The following is a 24,487-nucleotide window of genomic DNA, read 5'->3' on the forward strand; positions in this document are numbered from 1 at the left end:
TTGAATGTCTGCCAAATGCCTAAAGTGAAAGAAAAGCTTTTCATAGGTTTATTAACATCTACAATTGGTAAGATTACAAACAACTCTTAGAATGTCAGCTGTGAAAATGGACTATCAAACCTTCTCTCTCTTTTTTTTTCTCAGTCATTTAATTTTGATATTTCCCTCATCTAATGATAGTTTAATGAAGCACAGAATCAAAGGCATGTCTTGAATGTGCTGAAAGAGGCAAAACTGCCTGGTTAGGGAGTAGTAGTACAGGAAGTTACAAAAGGTTACTGGAACCACTTTTGAACGGTTTATGCTCAAGTTCCCTGCTGTGGCTGCGTAACAGACCAGCTGGCAGGACCACGCAGCAGAGCTGCTGGAGCTGTGCACCAGGAGAAGCTGTTACTGGATTGCTTAGTCCCGAAGAGATGGACGGCTAGCTTTGATCTACCTCAATGACTGATATAAACCCATTCTTGATTTCTTCATTAAAATATATTGAAACTTTAATAGACTTTAACTATCAAAGGTGAAGAAAGACAGCACTAATACTAATGCGATATCGAAATAGACAAGATCATTGAAGTGGTACTTACATTTTTCGTAGTTGAGGAAGCTTCTTAAAGATCCCAGTAGCTTCCAGGACTGAAAATTCATTGTTATTGAGTCGCCTACAAGAAATGACATCAATTTCAGAAAAAATTATTCAAGCATTGGTACAGAACGCTCCAGACTAAGGGAGCTTTTCGGAATGGTTGAACTGAATAGCTGTTCAGTACTGGTATCTGAAGAACAATTCAACATATACTGACATTTCTAATTCTGACAATTCCCATGAATGAACATTCTCATTAGTTAAAATTAGGCATACGTAAGACATACAGAATCAAAAACAGATTACAAAGTAGCATACAGCTAAAACTGCAGAGAAATATAAGAAGATGTTTTAAATTTTCTTTTGAGAGAAGAAAAGCACAAACATAGCTAGGGAAGACTTCCATGGCAACTTATAAATAAAAATCTTTAAGAAGTACATATAAACGACTGAAGATTAGTTTACTGTTCTTTAAAGGATATCAGGTGGAGTTTGCCAGACATCTGGAGGTGTTCACAGAACACTATTTACAAGAATGAAATAATTACTTTATTCTCAATGCTTCTCTGGAATAGCGACTGAAACACAATGTGTAGGCATTCAGAAGAATTTAAAAACATTTCTTTGGCCATGGTTCATCTTCAACCACTAAACATAACACACAAATTGTGCAAGAGAGCATTAATTGTTGCTTTGTAACACTACGAAAGTGCAGTAAGTAGCAGATACTAGCCTAAAAAGTCACATGGATTTTTATCTTTCCTGCCCAGGTATCAAGACTGTTCTAGTGCAGTGTACATTTAGCAGCTGCTGGGTTAGGGGACATCTATTTTAAAAAATGTGTGCCCTGACCCAGTGTCCCTTATTTCCTCTTCTGAACAGAAAATGGAAATGGAGTAATCTTATTAAGGAAGCACATCTATCCAGCTTTTATTTAAAAATCTTGAACAGGAAGGAAAAGAGATGAATGAAGAGATGAAAAATCACTCTAAAATGGAATTCAGCATAATTCTAAAATGAGAATGCTTTCCTGAATTACCTTATTGCAAGAAAAGACAAAAAAAAAAAAAAAATCCTACAAAATTAATATGAAGCTGCTTGCTCATCCTTCCTTCCTGCTCACAATCAATGATAGCCAGAAGGGAAATTAAGGCTGTAAATCTGAAGATATGGCAGTACAATAGTTTCAGCATGGATCCAAACAGAAAAGACGGGAAGAATTTTTTGGACGTTTGTATACTGTACTGGAGTAGAAAGGACTTCAATTTTAAAAAAGTTACCACCTCTAAAAGTCAGCTGAATGAATTACTGTGATCTAACAAAGTTTCATCATCATCATAAATAGCCCATTTTTTTCCCCTGTGTTTCAACAGTGGAAATAAAAAACACTCCAGTGTTTTAGAAGTCTCACTATAGTTTACTGTGATGGAAAAGAAATACAGGTTGAACAGTATTGTCTCTGGTTAAACTATAACAGAAATCATATCTTCTCTCTGACTTTATGCATATGATGATACCACAAAACATGCATCATCACTGAAGATAGATCCACAAAAAAGGGACATCAAGAGTTTTGGTTTTGTGGTCAGAGGAATGACCACATGGCATTTCAATGGCTGGAGATTGCTGGCTTTAGATCTAGAATTACTAAATACTTGTGCAAGAAATTTTTGTTCTATTATTAGGTAAGTGATACCACATACACGGAAATAAAACTTATTACAGATGATTAGGAAATTACCATACGCAATGGCATCTCCCTTCTGGAGTCCAGTGCAGTTCAGTTATACAGATAATAATGATAGTTCTTACCTGCTGCTTCATGAAAATGATCTCAGAAATATTTGATTCTGGTTTATTTATAGAGAATTACTAAAATGTCATTCTCAAAACATAAAAGCAAACAAAAAAGCATTTGATGATGATGTCTAAATGTTTAGTTTTCAGTTTTATTTGATGTGTTCTCTTGTTCTGTTAATGCATATTCTGGTACAAGAGCTGAGTCCTTTTGGAAGGGTATGAACTGCAGTGATATTCTGTAGTGCTTTATGTTTTGAAGCCTATCTTGTTAGGATTTGATACGTTATCATATATTGTACAGCCATTACAAAAAAAAAAAGCAACATACTGTACGAAAATTCATTTTGTTTAGAGTTTCTCCTGAAAACTCTGGTTTGAATGATTTATCAAATGTTTCATGAGTTTTCTTGTATATTGTTATGCTACTTGAGAAATATCTGATTTCTGGGATTCTTTTACAGACTAGTATTTTATCTCAAATACTTCAGTGGCAGATTAGATAGGTCTTTGACTGCTTTTCTGAAAGATGACAAACAAACATCAAACTAGAAACAGACTGCACTTGGCACATTTAAGCATTTTTTCACCTTTTCTAATTAAGTATCTGTCTTGAACTTTATTATTATTTTCAGAGAGAGAGAGAGAGAGAGATTAACAATAAACTACTCTGAAGGTAGAGTGTTTTGATGCAACATTTTTTACTGCTGTAATCTGCACAATCAATACTCTAGCCATCTCAGATAAGTAAAATAAGCAGGTAGGAGAGCCTGTGATTAGAAAAAATGCCTTCAAACTCCTTTACAGAACACTCTGCTGTCGTTCCCTGCAGTTTGTTGAGCTGAAACACCAGAGTTGCCAGTTGATGTTAGTAGAGAAAGAAGAAATTATTTTCAGGATATCATTTTAAAAACAGATTTAAAAGAAACATTACATATTTTCTTGAACTCTGGACTAGAGCAGTATTTATCACTAGATCTTTCATTTCATTAGTTCTAGAATGATGGAGATAAAAGTAGTTCAGCATCTTTAGTCCATTAAATTTCATGTTACACATTATGATACTGTGAACGAAGATGCATTTTTCTGTCAGACTAATATAATAGTTATTTTCTTCCTTATACTGTCCACAGAGAGAAAACCAGATGATAAAAGGTCTCTTGGAGGTTACAGTTTTTTTGTTACTTTCACAGCCTTCTGAGCTAAGGGATGCAAAGAAGTCTGGACTTCAGAGATCTCCAGATGAATTATTTGAGAAAAAAATATATATTTACCAGAGAAATCTAAAGAAATCTCAATGTTTCTTCACTTTTGATCTTTGTTTCTAAGCTCCAGATGTCTCAGCTGTAAGGAACACCCTGCAGAGAATAATCTAGCCTTTTTCTTCACTGCTAGAGAAGCATTAATGTCATTTGGCTCTAAGTACCCTTAAAAGTGGTTAAAAGAAAAGAAAGGCTAACTAGTTGCTCTTTTCATACACGTCACTAAGTGAGTGGGAAATCACAGTCACTCTAGAACTAGGATGAGTAGGCTCCCAAGTGGAGCAATCTTTGTTCCAGTGCATCAAAAACAAGAGACAATAGGAGGAAAGAAGGAAAAGCTGTAAGTGTCAGCGAGGCAAATACCAGAAGCTATGGCAGTTGGATTTTTAGAGGTGCAGAAATACTTTCACTACCCCCCCAAAGAATACTTTCAAGGTTGTTGAAAATTCTCTTGCATGAAAAGAGTTGAAGCATAATCTTTACAGTTTACCAAGAAGAAAGTTAAGTAGTGGTTGCTAGAGTTTAAGACCAGTAAGACTTGGATAAAGAATGGATAGAAAAGAGTTCTCTATCAGCAAAAAATTGTAAAGAAGTGGTGATGAAAACTAAAGAGAGACAGGTTCTATCTGAAAGTAGTGCTCTCATTTTAAAAGATTTTAACACAGAATAATGGAAATGCTTAACTTCTATAACATTCTTAGGGAGATGGTTCATTTTTAATCCACTGATACCTGCAAATGAGATTGAATGCTTTTTTGAAAGAAGTGCAGTAACCAAAAATGAATTATCTTTTAGTGAAACAGATTTTTTTTGTTGACTGCAATTTGAGAGACAAGGATACACAGCAGATGAGGCTTGATAATTTCATTGTTTCTTCTGAATTTAATATGTAGAAATTATAATTATGGAAAGAAAACACTCTAGAGTTTATATGCCACATGTAAATAGATGAGTAGGAAAATCAATGATTAAAATACTAAAATAAGAGTATAACTTCTTCAGCGAATAGAGAATTAAACACAAATTCTGTTAAGAATCATATGAAATTCTTTTGGGCTTTACTGTACAAACAACAGCTTAAACGTGGCCAAAAATGGAACTTTGCTTTTATGACATATGCTACTTTTTATTTTCAATTTCCTATCATACTGGTAACAACCAGAATTGCCACTTTAGATTTGTAATTATAACATCACTTAGTTGAACTCCTTCTCCCAGTTCATACAAAAATCTCCATCTCTACTTATGCTACACATCAAATTCTTTTTTCCCATTCAGACATTTAATATCCCCAACTGCAGTCTCATTATTCAATGCTGTACTACTGCTTTGCTCCCAGTTGAAGACTGTCTTCTAAGATATCTGCCATATTTTTGCTCATCTCACCCCTGTGGTTCACAGCTTGATCACATCACTTACATCTCCATATCTCTGTTCCCACTTTACTATGTTAAATCAAAGCCTGTCTTTTGCACCTTATTGCTCTGCATTGCTCTTTATACTAAGTCTCCCAAGAAAAACAACTATTTCCTCATTTCTTGGCTCTGCCAGTGGTGGTCACTTTCACCTCATGCTTTTCTGTTGATTCTTCAAGCATCTCTGCATTTTCTTCTACACTGTGTTTTACGCATGGGAAAAACTTGTAAAGCTGTCTTAATTTTATCTTTCAATCCCCTCTTGAATACTGCTTCAGCTGTAATGCCTACAGATCTTTCCCATATGGCACTTATTAAGCAAGTAATAATCTGTGACATCTTTTCTGCTCATCTCAGATCATTACATTATTATCTCATCTTTATCCAACTCTGTCTTGTCTACTTTATCTTCCTCTGGTCTCCTGCCTGACACATAATGTGAGCTTTGCATAACAACAGTCAGCTCTGTTTTATTTAACACTTAGGTAGTGCTTTTAAGACAGACCTTTAGATACTGGATGTACCACTTGTTCTTGTACTCAAAATAGAAGGCAAAATAAATCCCACTGTCTTTCCAAAAAATCCACATGGGTAGTTCAGTTACTGGAGAACTGGCAGTGTAGAATATTTGCCTTTTTAAATCATAATGCTTAAGACTTAATGGTACCAAAATGGTGCACAAATAGGTTTTATTAACATACAGTGCATCACAGAGGTTATATATATATATAATATATATATATATAATATATATAATATATAATATATATAATAATAATATATATAATTATATATAATATATATAATTTCTGTTATTCAAAAAACAGAAGCTGTGGTTTTGTATTTGATAATTTTAGGTAGTTTTTCCATCAGCAAATAATGCTTTGTAGGTTCAACTTACAACTCTGCTGTGTACTGTGGGATGTGATCAGGAATTTTGTTGAGTTTCTGATTGGAGCAGTCCACTGTGGTCCCTTCACAGCGACATTTCTCAGGGCAAGCCAAATCTGCAAAGCAGTCACCACTTAATTTGGATCTGTAATCTTCAGTGCCTGTGGAAGAGTCAAGTCAAAATACAGATACTGAGTCAATAAAGTATAAGATTTGTTTCTTGTGAGAAGGTTGAAAAGATATCTGCAATGCAGGTAACAGGTGGGCAACTTGGGAAATGTATGATAAATTTCGTGATACTGAACAGACACAGGGGCTTCAAGAGAGGGTTAAATATAAGGGCTTAGATATGCTGGAAAAAGAAACTGACCAACTTCACATAACGGGATAACATTAACTTGAGCTTTTCACAGCTGTACTTTCTGCTGATTGTGTTGTCAGCCAATCTAGCATTGTTTATAGCTAATCACACAAATGCCACTGATTCTTATAGAATTTATTTTATTTCTCTGTAGCAAGAATAAATAGATCCTGAATGCCACCATTTCTCTTTCTCGCGCTACAGATTTGTATTGTTAACAGGACTTCATTAACCTCTGTGATTTTTTTTTTTTTTTGCAGTCCCAACCCTGCACATTATCTTGAACACGTAAGATTGAAAGCCCTATCTTCAGCTTTAATTTTAAGAAAATGTGTGATCCTGACTTAAGCCTCAGCAGCATGCCATGCTGTAGAAAGCTGCGTGACGTTCCATGGTGCTTGACAGAACCATGTTTTACTCATACCTCACAACCACATGGTTAGATCAAGCACAACAGAAAATCTCGCTACATTATCAAAACTGCATCCATTAGGCCAAGGGTAACAGTGAGGGAAAAGAGGAAGGAGCAGGTATAAGTTATAGAAACATTTGAAGATTAATACTTGCTTACATGACATGGCATTCTTTTTACTGAATGTCCAGTGCCACAGTAACAGTATTACTGTCACAGATTAAATAATTCACACACACACACACACACACACACACACACACAAAAGGAAAAAAAATAAAGAACCACATTGAAAGTTTCCTCCACCATTTCCCAGAGTCAGTCAAAGAAAACGTCCTAAACATATCAGGAGAAAACATCCAGTAAGAAACTGAGGGTAGGTGACAAAGAAAACAAAGAGAAGCTGAAAGGACCTGTGGGTTCTTCTCGGACAAAGGTGAAAAGACTGTGACTAGTAGAAGGTGCATCAGGGCTGGGAGGTACATTGTGATTTAGCTCAGACACTGAACTTTACTTACAGCCAAAATGGTGAACTCCTGCAAAAGTAAAGATAGCCAAGAAGGAAAGAAAGACAGAGTAATCCCAATTAAGACAAAAACATGAACTAAGTTCATATGTTCCCAACTCAAATTTAGTTTGATTAGAGCATGTTGCTAAGGGGTACCACCTTCAGCAGAGAGAAAGAATAACTCATTTTAAGTGGCATTAAAAAAATGAAGAAAGATTGAGGTTAATTAGGAATTTCATATAGAAACGCAGTATCTCCCATGCATTATTCTTCATTATTTTAAATGTGTTCATTAGAAGCTGTTATGCTCCTTTGAACATATATACATGCCATGCCACTTAAAATACTTAATAAACCAAAGAAACATGGGAGAAGCAGACACCTCATGAGAGGAAAAAATCAGTCGTCATTTATTATTCCGTCTAGCATTTGCAAATGTCTAAGTAACACATGATTTAGCTGCTCAGAATATTTCTATGAGCTAGTAGACAAACTATTTCTTTTCAAATTCCTGATTTAATACTTATTTAGCCTTTAGTTTTCCAGATTAATATCTTGAAATTCTACTAAGAATTCTTAGCACCTGCAGAATAAGATCTCCCAATGACGTTTTAAAACAAATATAGAAATTACGTTTGACTTTTAAAGTAATTTAAACATTTTTACAGTATTTAATAAACCATAAATAAGTATTTTGAGCATTTTTTAATACTCATGAGCAAAGCTACAAATACATTTTTTCCTCCTGTTTCCAGAATAAATCACTGTTAGTAGTTCAAAGTAAAAAAACTAAAATGTTCAGGGACAAGATCTTCAACAGTTAGAAGAATTTCATGCAGCATCTCCCTGAAACCTGATGGAAAGAGAAAGCACGCAAGCTCTATTTCAAGAAGCAAATCTGTAGCACTTTTTGACTAATTCTGTTCTTTCTCTTCTTTTTTGCAGGAAAAGCATTTTTAAAGGGTACATAAACAAATCTAAGCTGCATGTGTGGCCATAGTATAAACAAGCTGTGAAGACATTTGCTGGCAAGAAAACAATTCTAACTCAGAGAAAAAAGTTGTGCTGGCAAAGTTGAGTAGAAGTCATTCTGTGGCAGGAATACAGCTGTTCTACTCATTAAGAAATGGAGTGGTAACTACAGGTTTCAGAAAGTGAATCCCCCTCTGTTTTATGCTGCTTTAAAACACATTTTTGTTGCTGCCAATGCTGACAAATGACTCCCTTATTTTGTATTTAAGTTTTCTTTTCTTAATATTCTAAGCAACATGTTAGTATGAGGGCATGAACAACTCACATAGTTGCGGCAAATTTAAGTAATACATCACATAGCATTAGAAGAGCTAGCACACCAGCTTAAAAGATAAATAACAATCAATAATCAGTATTTCAGACACTGCAGAATGACAATACATCTGTAATACTTGAAAGAACAAGTGCACTGGTGTCATAATCAATTATTGTAGATATTTTTTCTGGATATTACGCTATGGCAGAAAATCCTGCTTGCATATAACCTTCTGTAATTTATCAATAGATTCATTATTCTTTTGTTTATTTTGCCAAACAACTATTTGTAATCTGTTAGGAAAATAATGCAAGACCATCATTGCTTTTTTTCTATTAAGAAATCAGTGCACACACCTGACAAGCAAGGTAAAATAAATAAAGAAACATATTTCAAAGAGCTAGGGCCAACATAAGTGACTCTTTCCTGAAAATATCATAGACTCATTGTAGCTGAAAGCAGTGTGTAAATTACTCTTTCAACCCAACTCAAAAGTCATATTTTCTTTAAGGGAAAGCATTTCTGATTCACTGTATGCATGTAACCACAGAATGCCTTTAATGAATATCAGCTTTCTTTTCCAAGCATTCCACTGTGATTTGGCAAACATGAGGAGAGTGAGCAAGCAGTAGCTGAAGACAGTGTAAAGTATGAAAGCAAGGCAAGAAAACATTCATTTGTAAAGTCTGTTTTAAGTTGTACTAGCTCTTTGACAGAAGTAGGTTTTCCTGTGTTTAAAAGCAGCTCAGGAGCTACATTTTAAAAACAGTAGTAGCAGAAAAGGCAAGGTAGATGGCAAATAAAGGCATCAATTGAAATATCAACTAGCAGGTACAGCCTTCTACAAAATTTAAGTAAACAAATTTTGGTAGGTTGTGTGCAAATTTGTAAGACAAAAACATAAATGGAGCTGCATGCTAAGCTCTTATCCAGAAAACAGAACTACTAGTAATCTACAAAGAAAACTATGTCTAGCTACAGGTATTCACTCTTGTTAATAGACATGCATCAATTTCCTAAAAGCTATAACAAACTTTGCTTTTTGGGGAAAAAGGGGAGAGTATCTGCAGTTAGTCAATCTTACTGCAGAGCCAAACCTACCTGGAATGAAATACTGCTCTTTAGCTAAATAAAGAGAAAAAAAAAAAAAAAATAGAAGATGCACCTGAATGTCAGCAAGCAAAGAATGAGTTTTATTAGAATAAGTATGGACAAAAGTTAACTAAGTGAAAAAATGTGTATTCACAACAAGAGGTGATAAACAACAAAGTGTGAATAGTCATAAATGTATCTGAAACATGGATAACAAACAGTTCTCATCCGGTATTTGCACTTGAGACTGAATAAATTGTAGAATGTGAAATGCACCTGGAACAGCTGGATACCATATGACAAAAGTTAAGGATTTAGAGAAATGTAAGTAGGAAATGGAATAAGATTAGAAAAAGAAAACAGTAAATTTCAGTCTGAGGTAAGCTCCCTGTATAAAAGGAATACATCGTATTTCCATATTTAGCTAGAAATTTTTAGATCTTTCATGTACTCCAGAGCCTCGTGGAAATTCTACAAAATGATTTATGTCAGTGATACTTGCAGCAAATAACTTCAGCATTTCATTCTGAAGTATTATATATTGCATTTCTTTTGTTAGATTTAATGCTACTCAGAAAGAGTGCCAAGCGTGTTAACTGTAGTAATGTTCCAATCGTCTATGACTTCCATGACTTCAACTGAAGAACTAAAAGAGATTCTGCAACATTTAATAATTCTGTAGAGAGCCAGCTGCTTTCATTAGAACTTCTAAAACCACTGTTTTTGCCAATAAAAGAAAAACAGCAGCTGAACTAAGAAAATTACCTGAGCAGCGGAATTTCTTGCTTTTGATCTGGCCGATCCTTTTGTTTGCCAGACGGCGGGGGCTGGTGCAGCGGGCACCACTGGTCTCAATGGGGTTTGTATGAAGATAATCCGCCAGCCACTTCAGATGGCAGTCACAGATAAATGGGTTCTGAGCCAAATGCCTTTCATGGAGAAAAAAAGATAATTTCACACATTATTTCTCTTTAGTCTCAGCAGTTTCTGATATTTTTAGTGCACTGTAGAATAAAAAGTCATACCAAAGATGACCATAAATAAATGCATACGTACAAGGTCTGAATTGCACGTAGAGGTGAAAAGGTGCCTTTTGCAATGGTCTGAAGCTTGTTGTCATATAAAGATAGGAGATTCAAGTTGTGCAGATCTTGAAAAGCATCAACACGCAGGCAATTGATCTTGTTGGCATTTAATAATCTGTTTAATGGAAGATAATCATAAAATCAAAAGAGTTGGTTCAGTGTCACTGCAACTTTGATATTTTTCACATGTAAAAATTTGTACTAATTTTAAAATCACAACAAGCAATGTACGAAAAAATGCTAATTGATAGTTACATAAAGCATTTCAGCAAAGTGCAATCCTTACTTAGGTGCTCTGAAATTATTTCAAAATATCTGCACCCTTGGGTGAGTTTATTCAGCTAAAATCACATTCCTTGTGTGTGCTGGTAGAACTTATGTGTGTGGTTCTTTCCTGTGCAAAGAAACAAGCTTAAAAAATCAAGTATCTACAAGGAAAACCAGTTCCCTTTGGCAAATAAACAAACAAACAGAGAAGGAACTGAACACTGTGTTCATTAGCTGGAAGAGATGTGCAGTGGCACTTTTAATTATATGTTACTAATCAGCATGCTGCCGCATTAACAGAGTTGTAGTAAAAACTGGTAGCATGGAACATATCCAAATCTGTCTGGAACCTTCTTCCTCTCCATCTACAAAGGGAACCTTTTCTTCCCTGTATTCCCCTGACTTCTAAAGCTAAAATAAACAAGTCAATCTAAACCAGGTCCCTCATGCTTTCGAAACTAAAATAATTTTGTCATTCAATTAGTTGCATTTTTCTATATAAATATATGTATGTTTTTTCCTATGGATGGAACGGTGGATTTGAGAACCAATGCTTTGATAAGCAATTTCACCACAGAAGTAGAAATTTACTTAGATTGAGAAGCATTGTCTATGCTGAATATATGAAACTATGGACATTTTCTTAACAGAGAATAAACATAATTTTAGAAATTTATCTCTTCTTTTTTCTTCCAAAATTGGAAATTAGTTTTCTTAAATAAATTCTCTTTAAAGGAAACCAAAATCCCATTGCAATACTAGTTAGTAACTAAAATAAAAATGTAGAACTCTAGGTGGTGCTAGAACTTGAATTTCCTTTGCCAATTTCAACTGAGTTTTTAATAACAGACATTTAGCCAATCGCTAACTATACAATCGAGACAGTAAATGCTTTCAGTTTAGTGAGAAAAAGCCATTAACAAAATTCAGCAGTCTTCAAATCGACAAGGCAGTGATTCTGAGACTATTTTCCAAAAGCACTACCACTGTTTCATGGCCTATTTCACAATTCTCTCTCATATAATACAACTACTGCACAGACTTTTCTGCTGGATCTTGACAATATTTGATAAACATATCACCATGACATTCCTCTGTACTCCCAATATGAAAACCAAACAGAAATGGTTTATAAGATTACACATGGGAGTTTCCGAACTGTTAAAAGAAACAGCAGCTGGAGTTCAAGGAGTCAAAGAATTGCACATTAAAAAATCTCAGAAAATAATATAAGCCATCAATGGAACTCTACTGCAATTCTGTTATTACATGAGTATAACTAAACATAAAACTTTAGAGTGTATCCACTACATTCTACCTCTAAATAAAAGTACCGAGATGTTTCCACTATGTTTCCCATGCAACTTTATACATACTGTTGAGTACTTACAGCACAGGACAGTATAGTATATTATGTATTTTAATCATTATAAATTCCATACAAGATTACAGTTTCCTTTTACTCACTTTATGCTGAGACATGAACTGAGATATGATCACATTTGTGGATGAATGGCAAGCTGACCTACAACAGTCTTGACTCCTCTGGCTTTAAGATAATTTGTTTTTATTAAAGTCTGATCTTACGTACAGGATTTCCTGCCTGTTTTTCACTAGGCGTATATCTCTTATCAAGTTTTCCCTTCTGGGTAACCCCAAAATAGAGTAAATATTAAAAAATACTCACAGCAATTGCAGAGAAAACAGTCCTTCAAATAGGCCTTTTGGAAGTTCTGTAATTTTATTGCCATAGAGGACACTGCATCAGGAAATAAAAAAGCAAACAAAGCTGATATCATGAAAGTCATATGCTATGTGATTCTGAATGTAAAAGTAAAATAATCTTTCAACTTTCCTGAAGGAAATTTAACATCAGTGACTTGATACTTGCTCCTGTGAGGTGGCATGATCATGCATTTTCCCAACAGGTGTGTCACCTGAGAAACTCTCAAAAGAACCAGCATGGCATTTTGCACAGACTTATCAAGGGATCTCGGTGAGTGAATTGCTGTTTTTAAGATCAGCTAACTGGGGAATAAGAGAAATCTTTCAATGCCTTTAACTGTTTGCCATGAGAATATTTATAAGAAAACATACATTTTATAATGTCCAGCTGTGATGCAATATTCTATCATAGCTCTAACATTCTGAAATTATTTCTACATCTTTCAGCATTGATTGAATCTATACAAAAATCTACAGAGTCAAAAACTCAGAATAACTTCACTATAAGAATATGAGAAATTAGCTTCTGTGTTTACATCTCAAACAGATACCTACAGTGAATTGAGAGAACGTAAGCCCTGGAAAGCATCTGGAGCTGCTTCAGAGATCTGGTTATTGCTCAGGTCACTGAAATAAATGAAAGTTCATACAGTTAATCCAAGCTATTTTTGAAAAAGCAAAGACTGAAATAATTAGAATTAGGGGTGGAATGAGAGAAATTAAAATACTTGTGTGAGACACTGCCAAAGAATTTGAAAATAAAACCACTGAAACAAAATGAATGGTTAAAAATAGATCTTTCAAATGGTTTAAAAAATGAAGACTAATAGACTTACTTTTCCTAATACAATAAGTACCTTTTGTACAGAATTATATATGGTCCTGTAGCCAGATCAGACAGAACCTCAAGGATATTCCGAAATGAGAGTGGCATATTCCCATGGTTTTTTTCTTACATTCACTGTAATAACGTATTTCAGTAATTTTAAAACTTGGTAGAAACAATTATTACTAGTCTGATAAAGAGATTATCTGGTCTTTGTAACCAGACTACCATATCTGTTAATCTTCCAGCAGTCAAACTTCTTCATATGCTCACATGCTGATGGTAGTTCCTCTGTATTTTTACTTCCATATTTATATATATACACACACAAATATATATTGCATATATACATGTGTATATATGTAATTTAAATCTAAAATATTGGGTACTTACATTCTTCGAAGCTTTTTATAGGGTGAGAAAGCTCCAGGAGGTATGACTTTGATTGAATTTTGTTCTAACCGTCTGCAAAACAATAACATGAGCACAAAAGTAAAAATAAAAAAAATACCAAGCCAAAAAACAACTTAAAGCTATAACAAGCTAGAAGGGATTGACTTCAACAAAAAAAGTTGTCTGATTTTGCTTTCCTTTTTAGTACAATTTTTAACTCGACATACAAGGTCATTTAATTTCAATATTCATTAAAAAAAAAAGTAATCAGTTTTTGTCTGTTCTTTCATCCTATAGAATGTAATGTTATGAATTAAAGTCCAACCTTCTTCTTATAAATAAAGAAAATTTATTTCTGGTGCACACAAACTATTTGTAAAATTTAAGCTGGAAGTGTCATTAAAATATTCGAATTCGAGTTAATGATTCACGTACAGCAATTTTTATAGTAAGTTTATTTAGAGAATTCTAAAGACTTTTGTGAGTTAATTGTTTAAATATGTAAAACCTAATAAAGTAGAGAAGAATGTTCCTACAGAACAAATAACATATGTTGCTACCTGCAATAAGGCAAATGCCATATTTTTAAACATACACACGTGATTTCTTTAGATACAGAACATAACATATTTTAAGTTATAATATTAGAATTACATGGCTATACTTCTAATTCCTTTATACAACTTTTCATATCTAAAATTGTAATTTATGTTACTGACTATATTTGCTTTAAATGAATGAAACTCTGACTCAAACTTGCCATATTGCAAATATGAACTGGCTGATGAAAGCTGTTTTCCAAGAATTTTTGAACGTAGAGAGCTTTCTTTGCCCGTGGGAAATCTGCAGACCCATGATTCATTTACCAACAAGTCAAAATAGGTTCAGCAATAAACATGTTTAAAATAGAATCTACATCTCCACATGACACTCTATTTAATGGTTATGGCTGCACAAATGGATTCTATCATGTAGACATGAAAGAATGAAATTATGTATTCTAGAATGTACAGTGTTATATAAACATATATATTATGCCTATCTAATAAAATTGACATTTCCCTCTTTTATACACAGGTATCAAACTCCACGCATGTAATGATGACGCCAAAAATCTGTTTCAAGGAATTAATCATAATGCGTAGAATTTAGCGCACTATTTGAAAACATTCAGACATCTATTTAGAATTTAAAGACAAAATGCCTTTTTTAGTCTGGTTGCAGGAATATTACCGTTTTCTTCCCCCCCCCTTTTCTCCTAGTTCCTTTAACACTCCTCCTTCTCATTTTTGCTCCAATATAGAGATGTGTGAGTCTGAGTGTGCAACTAACAATCTCATTTATTCTTTTTGAGTAAGCCTTCACAAGAAACTATTCTTACAAGAATTATTTCTTTTTGTAAGGTTTCTCCAGGGGTCACAGTATAGCCGGAAGAAAGATTTTTTGCTGTTGAGGTTTTATTCTGATGGAGACATTGATTTATATAATATTCAAAATTTCTTAAATTTGTCCATGCTTTTCCTTAGCAGAATTTGTTCTTGACTGGCATAAAAAGAAGCCAAGAAAAAGGAAAGCCTCAAAAAAAACTAACATCCCTGACACACAGAAAATCTCATTTCATCAGCACCGTTTAAGAAAGAGGTCATGTTTTATAAAATCCTTAAGTAGGAAAATGTTGCCACCTTGCTACAGTTTTCAGGTACATTTTAAACACCACAGGGAATCCCATGGTATGAGACTGTTAACTTTTCCATAAACAGGATATTCTTTCAAATGCTTTCCTCTCCTTGGTTGAGCCTTTTGGATCTATGAAGCACATTTTGCGTCAGACCAGCAATACTGACGAGGCTGGAAGGGGACAAGGTCACTCTTTCCCAGTACCTTTGAGTAGATGTAGAAAGCGAACATCTGAATAAGTAAAAATTGCTTGAGTTAAAGGTCAACTCAAACTCAGCCAAAGCCAAGTGTTTTCTATTCTTATGCTTCATTTTTGGCGGAGTTTCCTCAGAAAACACAGCTTATGCATGCTTTTCATCTAGATCATTTTCTACTCACAAGGCTAGGTCAAAGAGAGGTAAAAGCTTCAGATAATAAATGTATAAATCCTTCCTTAAATTAGTAGTGGGAGGGAGCTGAGAAACCAAAGTAACCCAGCTATGAAGGGAAGGGCAGCTATACATCCATTCCTCTTACACACACTATTTGGCAGCCACTGACTGCACAAATGCTGGGGCATGCCCAGCAGACATTTGTCAGGTGTGCAGCCTGAAAAAGCTGCCAAAGAATCACAGCACAGGGAAATGTGTAGGGCAGAAAACCTACACATTGGGTGATGGAAAGGGGACGGTAAAAAGGGAGAGAATTTGGTCATATTACAAAGGATGACCGGAACTGGTGTGAGAGAGACACTGGAGAAAAAAATGCCTTTGTATAGGAAAGACATACTGCAGTAGCAGTGTTCCCATACCAGTCTGTCACAGGCCTCATGTATAAATACTGTTTACTAGCTCATGATGAAGAGACTTATGAGCTACTGCTGGAGGACTCCTGTCTGCTTGCATCTATCATTAAACATAAAAAGCTCTTATTTAACTGGACATGATATGGCATGTAACTGGAGAAGGATAAAGTCCAGTGTTACGACATAAAGTATTTTCCAATTTACTTTTCTAACTTACCAATATATTAGTTCTATAAACTGAAGTAAACTTGCAGGATATATGAATGCCATTTGTTATGACAAGATGGAATAGCAGACTACAGCTGTCCAATTGGTCTATGAATTATATGGGTCCCAAACCTGTCCTCCTACAGTACATCTCTGAAAGCCAACTTTCTAGCAGTTCTAACTAGGGGAACTACCAATTCACTGGTGTGTATGTAAAATGAACTCCATGTCAACCTTACCTAAGATTTCCCTTTAGTGAAAAAGCTACCGTCTAACAGACAGACTGCATAGCACTGGGATAGATTTACCAGCTCTTCTGGATAAAGGATTTGTTATAGTAGGATCATCTAAGTATGTCTTTTATTAACTCATGCCAAAGTGTATGCAATAAAAGACATCACATTTTAGAAAATGAGATTAGTATAAGAAAGAAAAAATAGGATTATCTAAATACAGAAGAATCTTTTATACCCTGCTTTGTCTGTAAAGAAAGTAAATCAAATTCACATTTTCAAGCTTTGTTATCCTCTAATCTGCTTTATCTTTGTAGAATCAGCTGAATTTCACAGAGTGCAAATTTGCATCCACCATTCCAGAGGAAAATCTAATTAGCTATATTCTAGGGTCACAAAGCACAGATAAAGTAATATCTAAAGGAGATTTGCATTGTACTGATAAAACTCATTGTAATTAAAAACTCTCTTTAATTCCTCATATTAAATAAGAAAATTTAATTCTGGAATAGAATGGGATGTAGTTATCACTGAAAAAATCAGCTATTAAGTGCTCACAAATGACATGGTCAGAAGTACGATTATTAGAGAAGAACAAAAACCTAATATCAGTATTTTTCCATGGAAATTGTATTAAATTTTGTGCATAATATCTCCTTTCAAAGTCATTCCTGAAGTCATTCTTTCTCTTTTTTTTTATAAATGATCATCTGTGTATCATAAACAGTACCTTGGTGGTTTCTTTTTCAAAGGCCATGGTCAATTTTAGCAGTGTATTAAATAAGATAAGATAATGGAGGAAGACAGTTAAGTACATGCTTCATCAAAGCATGCACTGCCTCATGTATAAGAAGTACTCTACTCTGCCCATAGCCACACAAAATGCTAATTAACGTTCTTACTATTAAGTCTCTTGCTCCTTTTATTGCTTCACTTCAAAGAAATCCTACATCAATACATGTTTTAGTGTCTCTTAACACTGCCAAACTAGCTGAAGCCGTTGAAACCTTTTTTGAAGGCTATTCCCTAACCTCCCCTATTTACGAAAAGTACTGTGAATGTTTCTTTTTCTAAGTCTTTCCCATGTCTCATCCCTGTAGGTACCGTAATATACAACCACCTACTATTTTAAGAAGCAAAGGTGCTTCTGCAATTCAAACCCAATCAAATCAAATCAAATCAGGTCCCCAGCAAGTAGACAGATTCTTTCCACCTGGTCCCCTGAGCCTTCTGACATGTAAAATCCCTTGATGGTTTCCAGGAGGATGCTGTCCTCTGCTAGAAGCCCAGAGCACACCATTACTGATTACTACTTCTGCACTTAAGGAGACAGACAACATGCCTATTCATACTGACACTTTCAAACCTTATTTTCAAAGCTTGGTTTCCCACCCTAAGTAGTCATTTCTATAAAAGATTTCTGCACATAGAAAGAGAATGGGCTGGGAATGAAGAATACCCAGTTCCCCTCAAAATTATTTGTATTTTATTTTATATACTTAGGGTACAAAATACTAAGCCTGCTCAGTAGAGAAAGGCACAACAATTATGCTGCACAAAGATATGCTGCACCCAAATGCATTAAGCATTGTTGTTAATGGGTTAGCAAATGTTAAAAAAAAAAAAAAAAGTATTTAGTAATAATGAAATAAAATAACTTTAGAAAACATGAATTTGAATATGGAGCAGCAGATGAACCATATATTTTATTATCAAATAATCAGGACATAAACTCTTGAATAAGTAAATTTGTTCTAGTTAGTAGTTTAGCTTTTAGTGATCTAAACTCTTAATTGCAAAACCTTAATTCCAGCATCTACAAAAAGTGTGCAAGAAACTTGTCAAGAAACTCCAAAACAATTTTTACTACAGAGAAGGAAGTGTAAACTGTGCAATGAGTCTGATGCATCGCACAGATGCTGATTATACATGGTAATAAAATTGACAGCTCTTCTTTGCATTTTCCCCATCTGCTTTTAAAGTAAATGGCAAAAACAGCTGTCAGAAAACAGAAAATTTCAGTGATGGGATTCAGTGTAGCTTCTGAATCTGAAGAGCTGCAGTAAACATCCAGCACATCTCTCACCATATTTAACATCTGCCAGATTTGGGATGTTTTTTGTAGTTGTTGTTTGTTTTTGTTTTTTGTTTGTTTGCTTGTTTTGTTTTTCAAATAAGGAAGAAGTATTGGTCTCCCTTTTCCATAAGAATCTATAAGAATCTTGAGACTATTAGACAAAGTACCTTCCCCCCCCCCCCCCCCCCCCCCCCTTTTCTCAACAATCACACCTTCGGAGTGCTTATATCCAGTAAATGCCTCTTCTAACTATAGCAGCAAAAGAATTCTGTTGAAATCTGTGATATCATCCATATCTAGCAAAACAAAAGATGTATTTGGAATGACTATATGACTTGCATTTCAGAATTTCAGTCTCTAATTCTGCAAATTAATAAATCTCGTTGACATTTTCTTAAATATTTGCCTATAAAGAATTACTGTCAGTGTTGCCCTAAAGCTTGCCAAAATGCTAACATCCACACTAATTGTTTTATCAAATATTTCCTCAGGGAATTGACTGTAAATGACAGATGTTTCTGTAGTCTGTGTTAAAACAAAGAAGTAACAATGATTGCTATACTAAAGCTATTAAACAATTCTTCACTTTTAAAAGCAAGTCCCAAACGTGCATTTGCTAACTTTTTCATCACAGAAAAGGCAACTTGTGGTCTGAACCCTGTGTTACCGTTAATGACGATAGGCTTTACATTCTTTAATTGTTACAGATTCAGGTTGTAAGCAAAATGGACTTCTTCAAGAATTATTTGCTCAGTACTTTGGCATCTGTCAGAGTGTGCCTCCAGTGCAATTAGCCCAAGTCACCTAGAGTCAATTTAAAGACTTTCTAATTAGCCTATTTTTGATGAGAGCAGTTGCACCAAAAAAATTACATGAGCTCATCAGAATAATGGTTAAGTTCACCAAAACAAATGTAATCCTGCTACACTCTTCGCTCATCATGAGTGACAACATCTTAACCTGTTGTCACTAAGCAGAAATACTGGCAGGGGAATCCCCATTACTGGGTAACGCTACCATAAATGTGCACCATGCATTTATCACAAAGTCTAAATAAAGTATTTTCACTAGGAATACTTTCTACAGATTTTTGTTGCTTACTGGACCTTGCCTTTAGCAACAGTTAGCAACATTTCATTGAAGGTGAAATACAACATAGTAAAAAGTTTGTTGAACTTGATCTTGAAGGTCTTTTCCAGCCTAAATGATTCTATGATTCTAAGTCTGAACATATAATTTCTTTTACAGTAACTTAACATATATTATTGCTGAGGAAAAGCCATATGTAAAAATGAGTAACAACACCTCTGGAATGTGGCACAGCTGTCAGAGATCTATGAGGGTTTTTCTGGAATAGCTAGATGGGCCTTCTGCAGCTTCCCTTCATACTGCATAAATTATTCATTCATTCTATGCCCGAGTTTGTCTTTTTTTTTTTTTTTTCCTCTTGGCAGAGTACAGAGAGTATCTCAAGGTACCTCACGACCCACCAGAAGCATAAAATCATCAGAGTTGGAACAATGTGATGCTCTTTCTCACCAGTACCTACTCCCAGTATTTCTGGAAGCCAGGACTGCCCCTATATTTTGGCAAAAAGGTGCCTGAAGGCAATAAGGTGTTCTTCCTTTCTACTCCTATCACCAAGGAAGAACACCCTGCCACAGCACCAGTTCTGCTTCAGGGTGCCCTACAAATTCAAGATTAAATTCAAGACTGAATTCTAATCTGCTCTCAGTGTGCTATGCACAGCTCTGGCACATGGCTTTAGGGATGCTGTGTGTTCACAAGTCCTATGCGGCGCAGCTGAGGAAACTGGGATTGTTCAACCTGGAGAAGAGGATGCTTGAGGGAGAAATTACTACTCTCTCTAACTGCCTGAAGGGAGATTGTAGCAAGGCGGGAGTAAGACTCTTCTCACAGGTAAGCATGAGAAGCCATGGACTCAAGTTGCACCAGGGGAGGTTCAGGTTGGTTATCAGGAGAAACTTCTCAGAAGGAGTGGTAAGGCATTAGAACAGACTACGTAGGGAGGTGGTAGAGTCACCATCCCTGGAGGTGTTCAAGAATGTGTAGATGTGTCACTGAGGGATATGTTTTAGTGGACATGAGGGTGATGGATTGGCAGTTGGTCTTTTCCAACCATATTGATTATATGATACTTATAAAGTTTCACACCTAAACATGTCCTCCTTATTCTTTAGAATAACATTTCCTGTCCATTTGTATTGTTAATAATCAGTCTCTGCATCCTCCAAGATAGGGCATGATGATATGAAGAAAGTCAAAGATCTGACTAATGGCATCACAGAATACATACTAATATAGAACAGATAAAATATTCTACCTACTGTGTCTAAAATCTCAAATGAGAAAATTTTGTAAGAAAGTATAAAGTCACACGGTTTACTCATAATTTTCAGATTAGGAAGATATTTGAGTAAGAGTAGGACAAATCATTTCTATCATGTGTTAAGTGAGCAGGACTGGCTGCCAATATAGCAAAACAATGTATTTTTTTCATAGTCAAAATATCTTAGATTTTCCGTGAGAAATATTAAGGTAGCAATCCCAAACACTTAACAGTTAATTCAGTTAAATCTGTGTTGGCCACTCAAATGAACATTAATGTAAAGAAGACAAGTACCTCAGCAGATTCTTATACTCAATTTTAACTTGTTTCACATTTATTCAATACTCAGCCTTTCAGATAATGCATTTTCTGTTATTCACATGCAATTATTGTGCATTTACATGCACATGTCATATGAAAGATGCTACAATTTCAGCAAATTTCTTCATTTTTTATAAAGCAAACACTGTTTGCTGTTATATACTGCAATGGGAATAAATACTAGTTCTGCTAACGAAAAAGACAAATGTTCTGTTTTAAACTAGAAAGCACAAGCAAATGCAGACACTGAAAAACAATCTCAGATATAATTTCTCATAACTACTTGCATCCTAAGCCTTCTGAAGATGCTGGGTTTGGTCTCATTTTTGTCAAGTTACTGTAAATAGTTGAATCGTACTTTCAGTTGCTAAAAACAGAGAAAGTTGCTTTATCTTCATTGTTTCAGAGTTTTTCTCCTATGTGAATTTTTGAACTTTTTCAGTAAATGTGCCTAAGCCCTCTCCAAGTGTCTTTTTTCTATAAAAGGGCATTCTCAGAAGTATCTTTGCATCTCAGCATAAGAGCCTCCTTGATCAATATATATTTATTGAAGATTGTACTTTCACCTTTTAGCTAAGGACAGATATTTAAAAACAACAGAAATGGTGAAACTGTATACATGCCAAACTTAGCTTGAAAAAGATTCATACATACAGCTCCCAGTTCTCAAATAAAATTCTGAATTTACATAAAGAATTTTCCCAGCAGGTCCAGAGTGACCAAGTCATTCTTTACCCTATCTTGGTTATACCTGCCAACTGTAGTTCTGTCAGTCCTCATTTCCAAAAGCCTTCCCTTCCCCTCCTCTTCTTTTTTGCCTTTTGTTCGCCTTCTACTTTAATGTAATTTTGGTTCTCACAGTAGCACTCATCTTAGGAGCTGTTAATCCTGCTTAATATCACAGGGCTCGCAAAAAGTAGTTGAGTACTTGACGTACTACACAACACTTAATCAACAGATATTTGAATAAAAATGTATAGGAGAATAAGAGAGAGGAAGATGGTAACATGAAGATAAATAGTAGAAACCAGGAAGATAAGACGAGATAAGACTGAGAGGACAAATTAGAAGAATATCAAAGGAAATGTAAATCAAATTTTCATGAAACAACCATGACATTTCTGGTTTTGGCATTCAAACATTAGAAAGCTCCACTCACAAGTAAAAGCAGCTTTATCTTGAAAACCACAGTAATTAAGAAGTCTATGACTTTTCACTATGCTAAGTTAAAAATGTGAACTGCTAAAATTCCTGACTCCTATATGATTTTTCATTTAATGTATTGTATGATATAGTATCTTTTCTACCCCTTCCAAAGATTATTTCCACAACTGTTGCATACTTAACAGTGGCAGTCCCACAGACGCCCTCCCTTTTAGTAAGCTTTCCTCATCCCCAAATCACCACTGTAGTAGCTGCTATCTTACTATAAAAAAAGACAAAACTCGATTAAGTCCTTCCTTTGATCACTTAACTGGTGTTAATGTTAACAAAACTGAAGAAACAAAATCAACTTATTTCCATGTCTGATTACTTAAATAATCATTAATACAAAGCAGTGGTCATCAAAGCAGGTAATTTTTTCCCTCCCAGTAAAATCACCACCCTCACAAGCACTTACAGCAAATGTATTTATTTTCTTTTGCTCATAATACTACAGAAAGGAAAGAGATTTTAGAACCATTTTGGCTGCTAGTTCAAGCCATAGAGAAAATCAGACAAAAGTAAGAAGAGCATTTTCACAAGGCAGCCTAGTTCATTAATGGCTTTTTGGCCTCTCCTTTTGAAATAGAAGCCATTCTCACGCCATTCTGAGAAAAAGCATCAGTACGTTTAATGAAATTGCTGCTGGGTTTCTGACAGTCTGTTTGAACAACTGCCAAAAAGTCTCAATTTGAAGGAATCCAGAATTATTTCTGCAGACCAGTCGAAGAATTTGCACATGGAAGGTGAATTCTAAAATGCAACCAAATGATAAGAGATTAATGGTGCTGAAAAACTAAAATGTGGAAGAAATGCCTGCACAGAGGTTGATAAATGCTATCACTGTTAGAAAGGCTCTACTTTCTCAAACCAATTAAAGTACCTTAAGAATGACCCAGAATGTCTTTAATATATGAGCTTCGTGACAAAGAAGGAAAGTGCTAAGCACATTGGTCCTTGGGAGTTAGTTGAACTCACAGACCAAATATGACAATGAAAGAGCATCCCATACAAATCACTGGAAAAAGGAAGTGGTTTAAACGATAAATCTAAACCAAGTCATATTATGACTTCTTATATTGGAGAGAAACTCTTTACCAAGGAGTGTAGTGATAGGACAAAGGACAATGGTTTTAAACTGAAGGAAGGTAGATTTAGATTAGACTAAAGGAAGAAGTCTTTACTATGAGGGTGATAAGGCACTAGAAAAGTTTGCCCAGAGAAACCATGGTAGCCCCATCAGACTCGTCAGGTTTGATGGAGACTCGGACAATCTGATCTAGAGGGAGGTGTCCCTGCCATGACACAGGGAGCTGGTCTTTTCTAACTCAAACCATTCCAGGATTCCATGATTTTTTGAATGGATACTGTGTCATGATTTGCTTAAGACCACAGGAAAAGGCTTAAGATAGACACACTCAATACTAAAATTTTGAAGATTACTAATGTCTAATGCTTGTAAGATAATAGCTACTATCTCATGGTTTTCTGAAGTGAAAAAATGCTTATGCAAGACATTAAAAACCAAAAAGTTGAAGGCTATTAACATATAATGTGCATTGGCAAAGTTTTTAGTTTCATAATGTTTACAAATACAGGCAGTAAAATAATAGAACCATGGGAAATATTCCCAAATTGCTTCCTGCAGGTCACTCATGAACTGAAACCTTTAAAGATTGCCTAGAGAGGTTCCTTGTTATTTCTGTACTTTCTCTAGAATTAGTACATGC

General features: G+C 35.0%; 1 protein-coding gene and 1 non-coding gene across 10 annotated transcripts in view; both read right to left on the reverse strand.

Moving 5' to 3' along the window:
• Positions 1–24,487, reverse strand: part of SLIT2 (slit guidance ligand 2) — a 245,505-nt gene that overhangs the window by 52,369 nt on the left and 168,649 nt on the right. For 7 of the 9 annotated variants that reach the window (XM_025149453.3, XM_040698653.2, NM_001267075.2 and 4 more), the window contains exons 10-17: positions 13,906–13,977; positions 13,242–13,313; positions 12,649–12,720; positions 10,666–10,809; positions 10,375–10,538; positions 9,619–9,642; positions 5,959–6,109; positions 585–659 (exon numbers count right to left, since the gene is read on the reverse strand). In XM_025149453.3, coding sequence (XP_025005221.2) covers positions 585–659; positions 5,959–6,109; positions 9,619–9,642; positions 10,375–10,538; positions 10,666–10,809; positions 12,649–12,720; positions 13,242–13,313; positions 13,906–13,977 — 774 coding nt within the window. The remainder of the gene's footprint in view (positions 1–584; positions 660–5,958; positions 6,110–9,618; positions 9,643–10,374; positions 10,539–10,665; positions 10,810–12,648; positions 12,721–13,241; positions 13,314–13,905; positions 13,978–24,487) is intronic. The other 2 variants (XM_015285716.4, XM_025149451.3) reach the window with 1 other exon arrangement.
• Positions 6,678–6,786, reverse strand: MIR218-1 (microRNA 218-1). The gene has a single exon (NR_031436.1). It is a non-coding gene; the product is annotated as a microRNA 218-1 (primary transcript).

The sequence above is a fragment of the Gallus gallus genome, chromosome 4 (assembly GCF_016699485.2).
Source record: "Gallus gallus isolate bGalGal1 chromosome 4, bGalGal1.mat.broiler.GRCg7b, whole genome shotgun sequence".
NCBI lineage: Eukaryota > Metazoa > Chordata > Aves > Galliformes > Phasianidae > Gallus > Gallus gallus.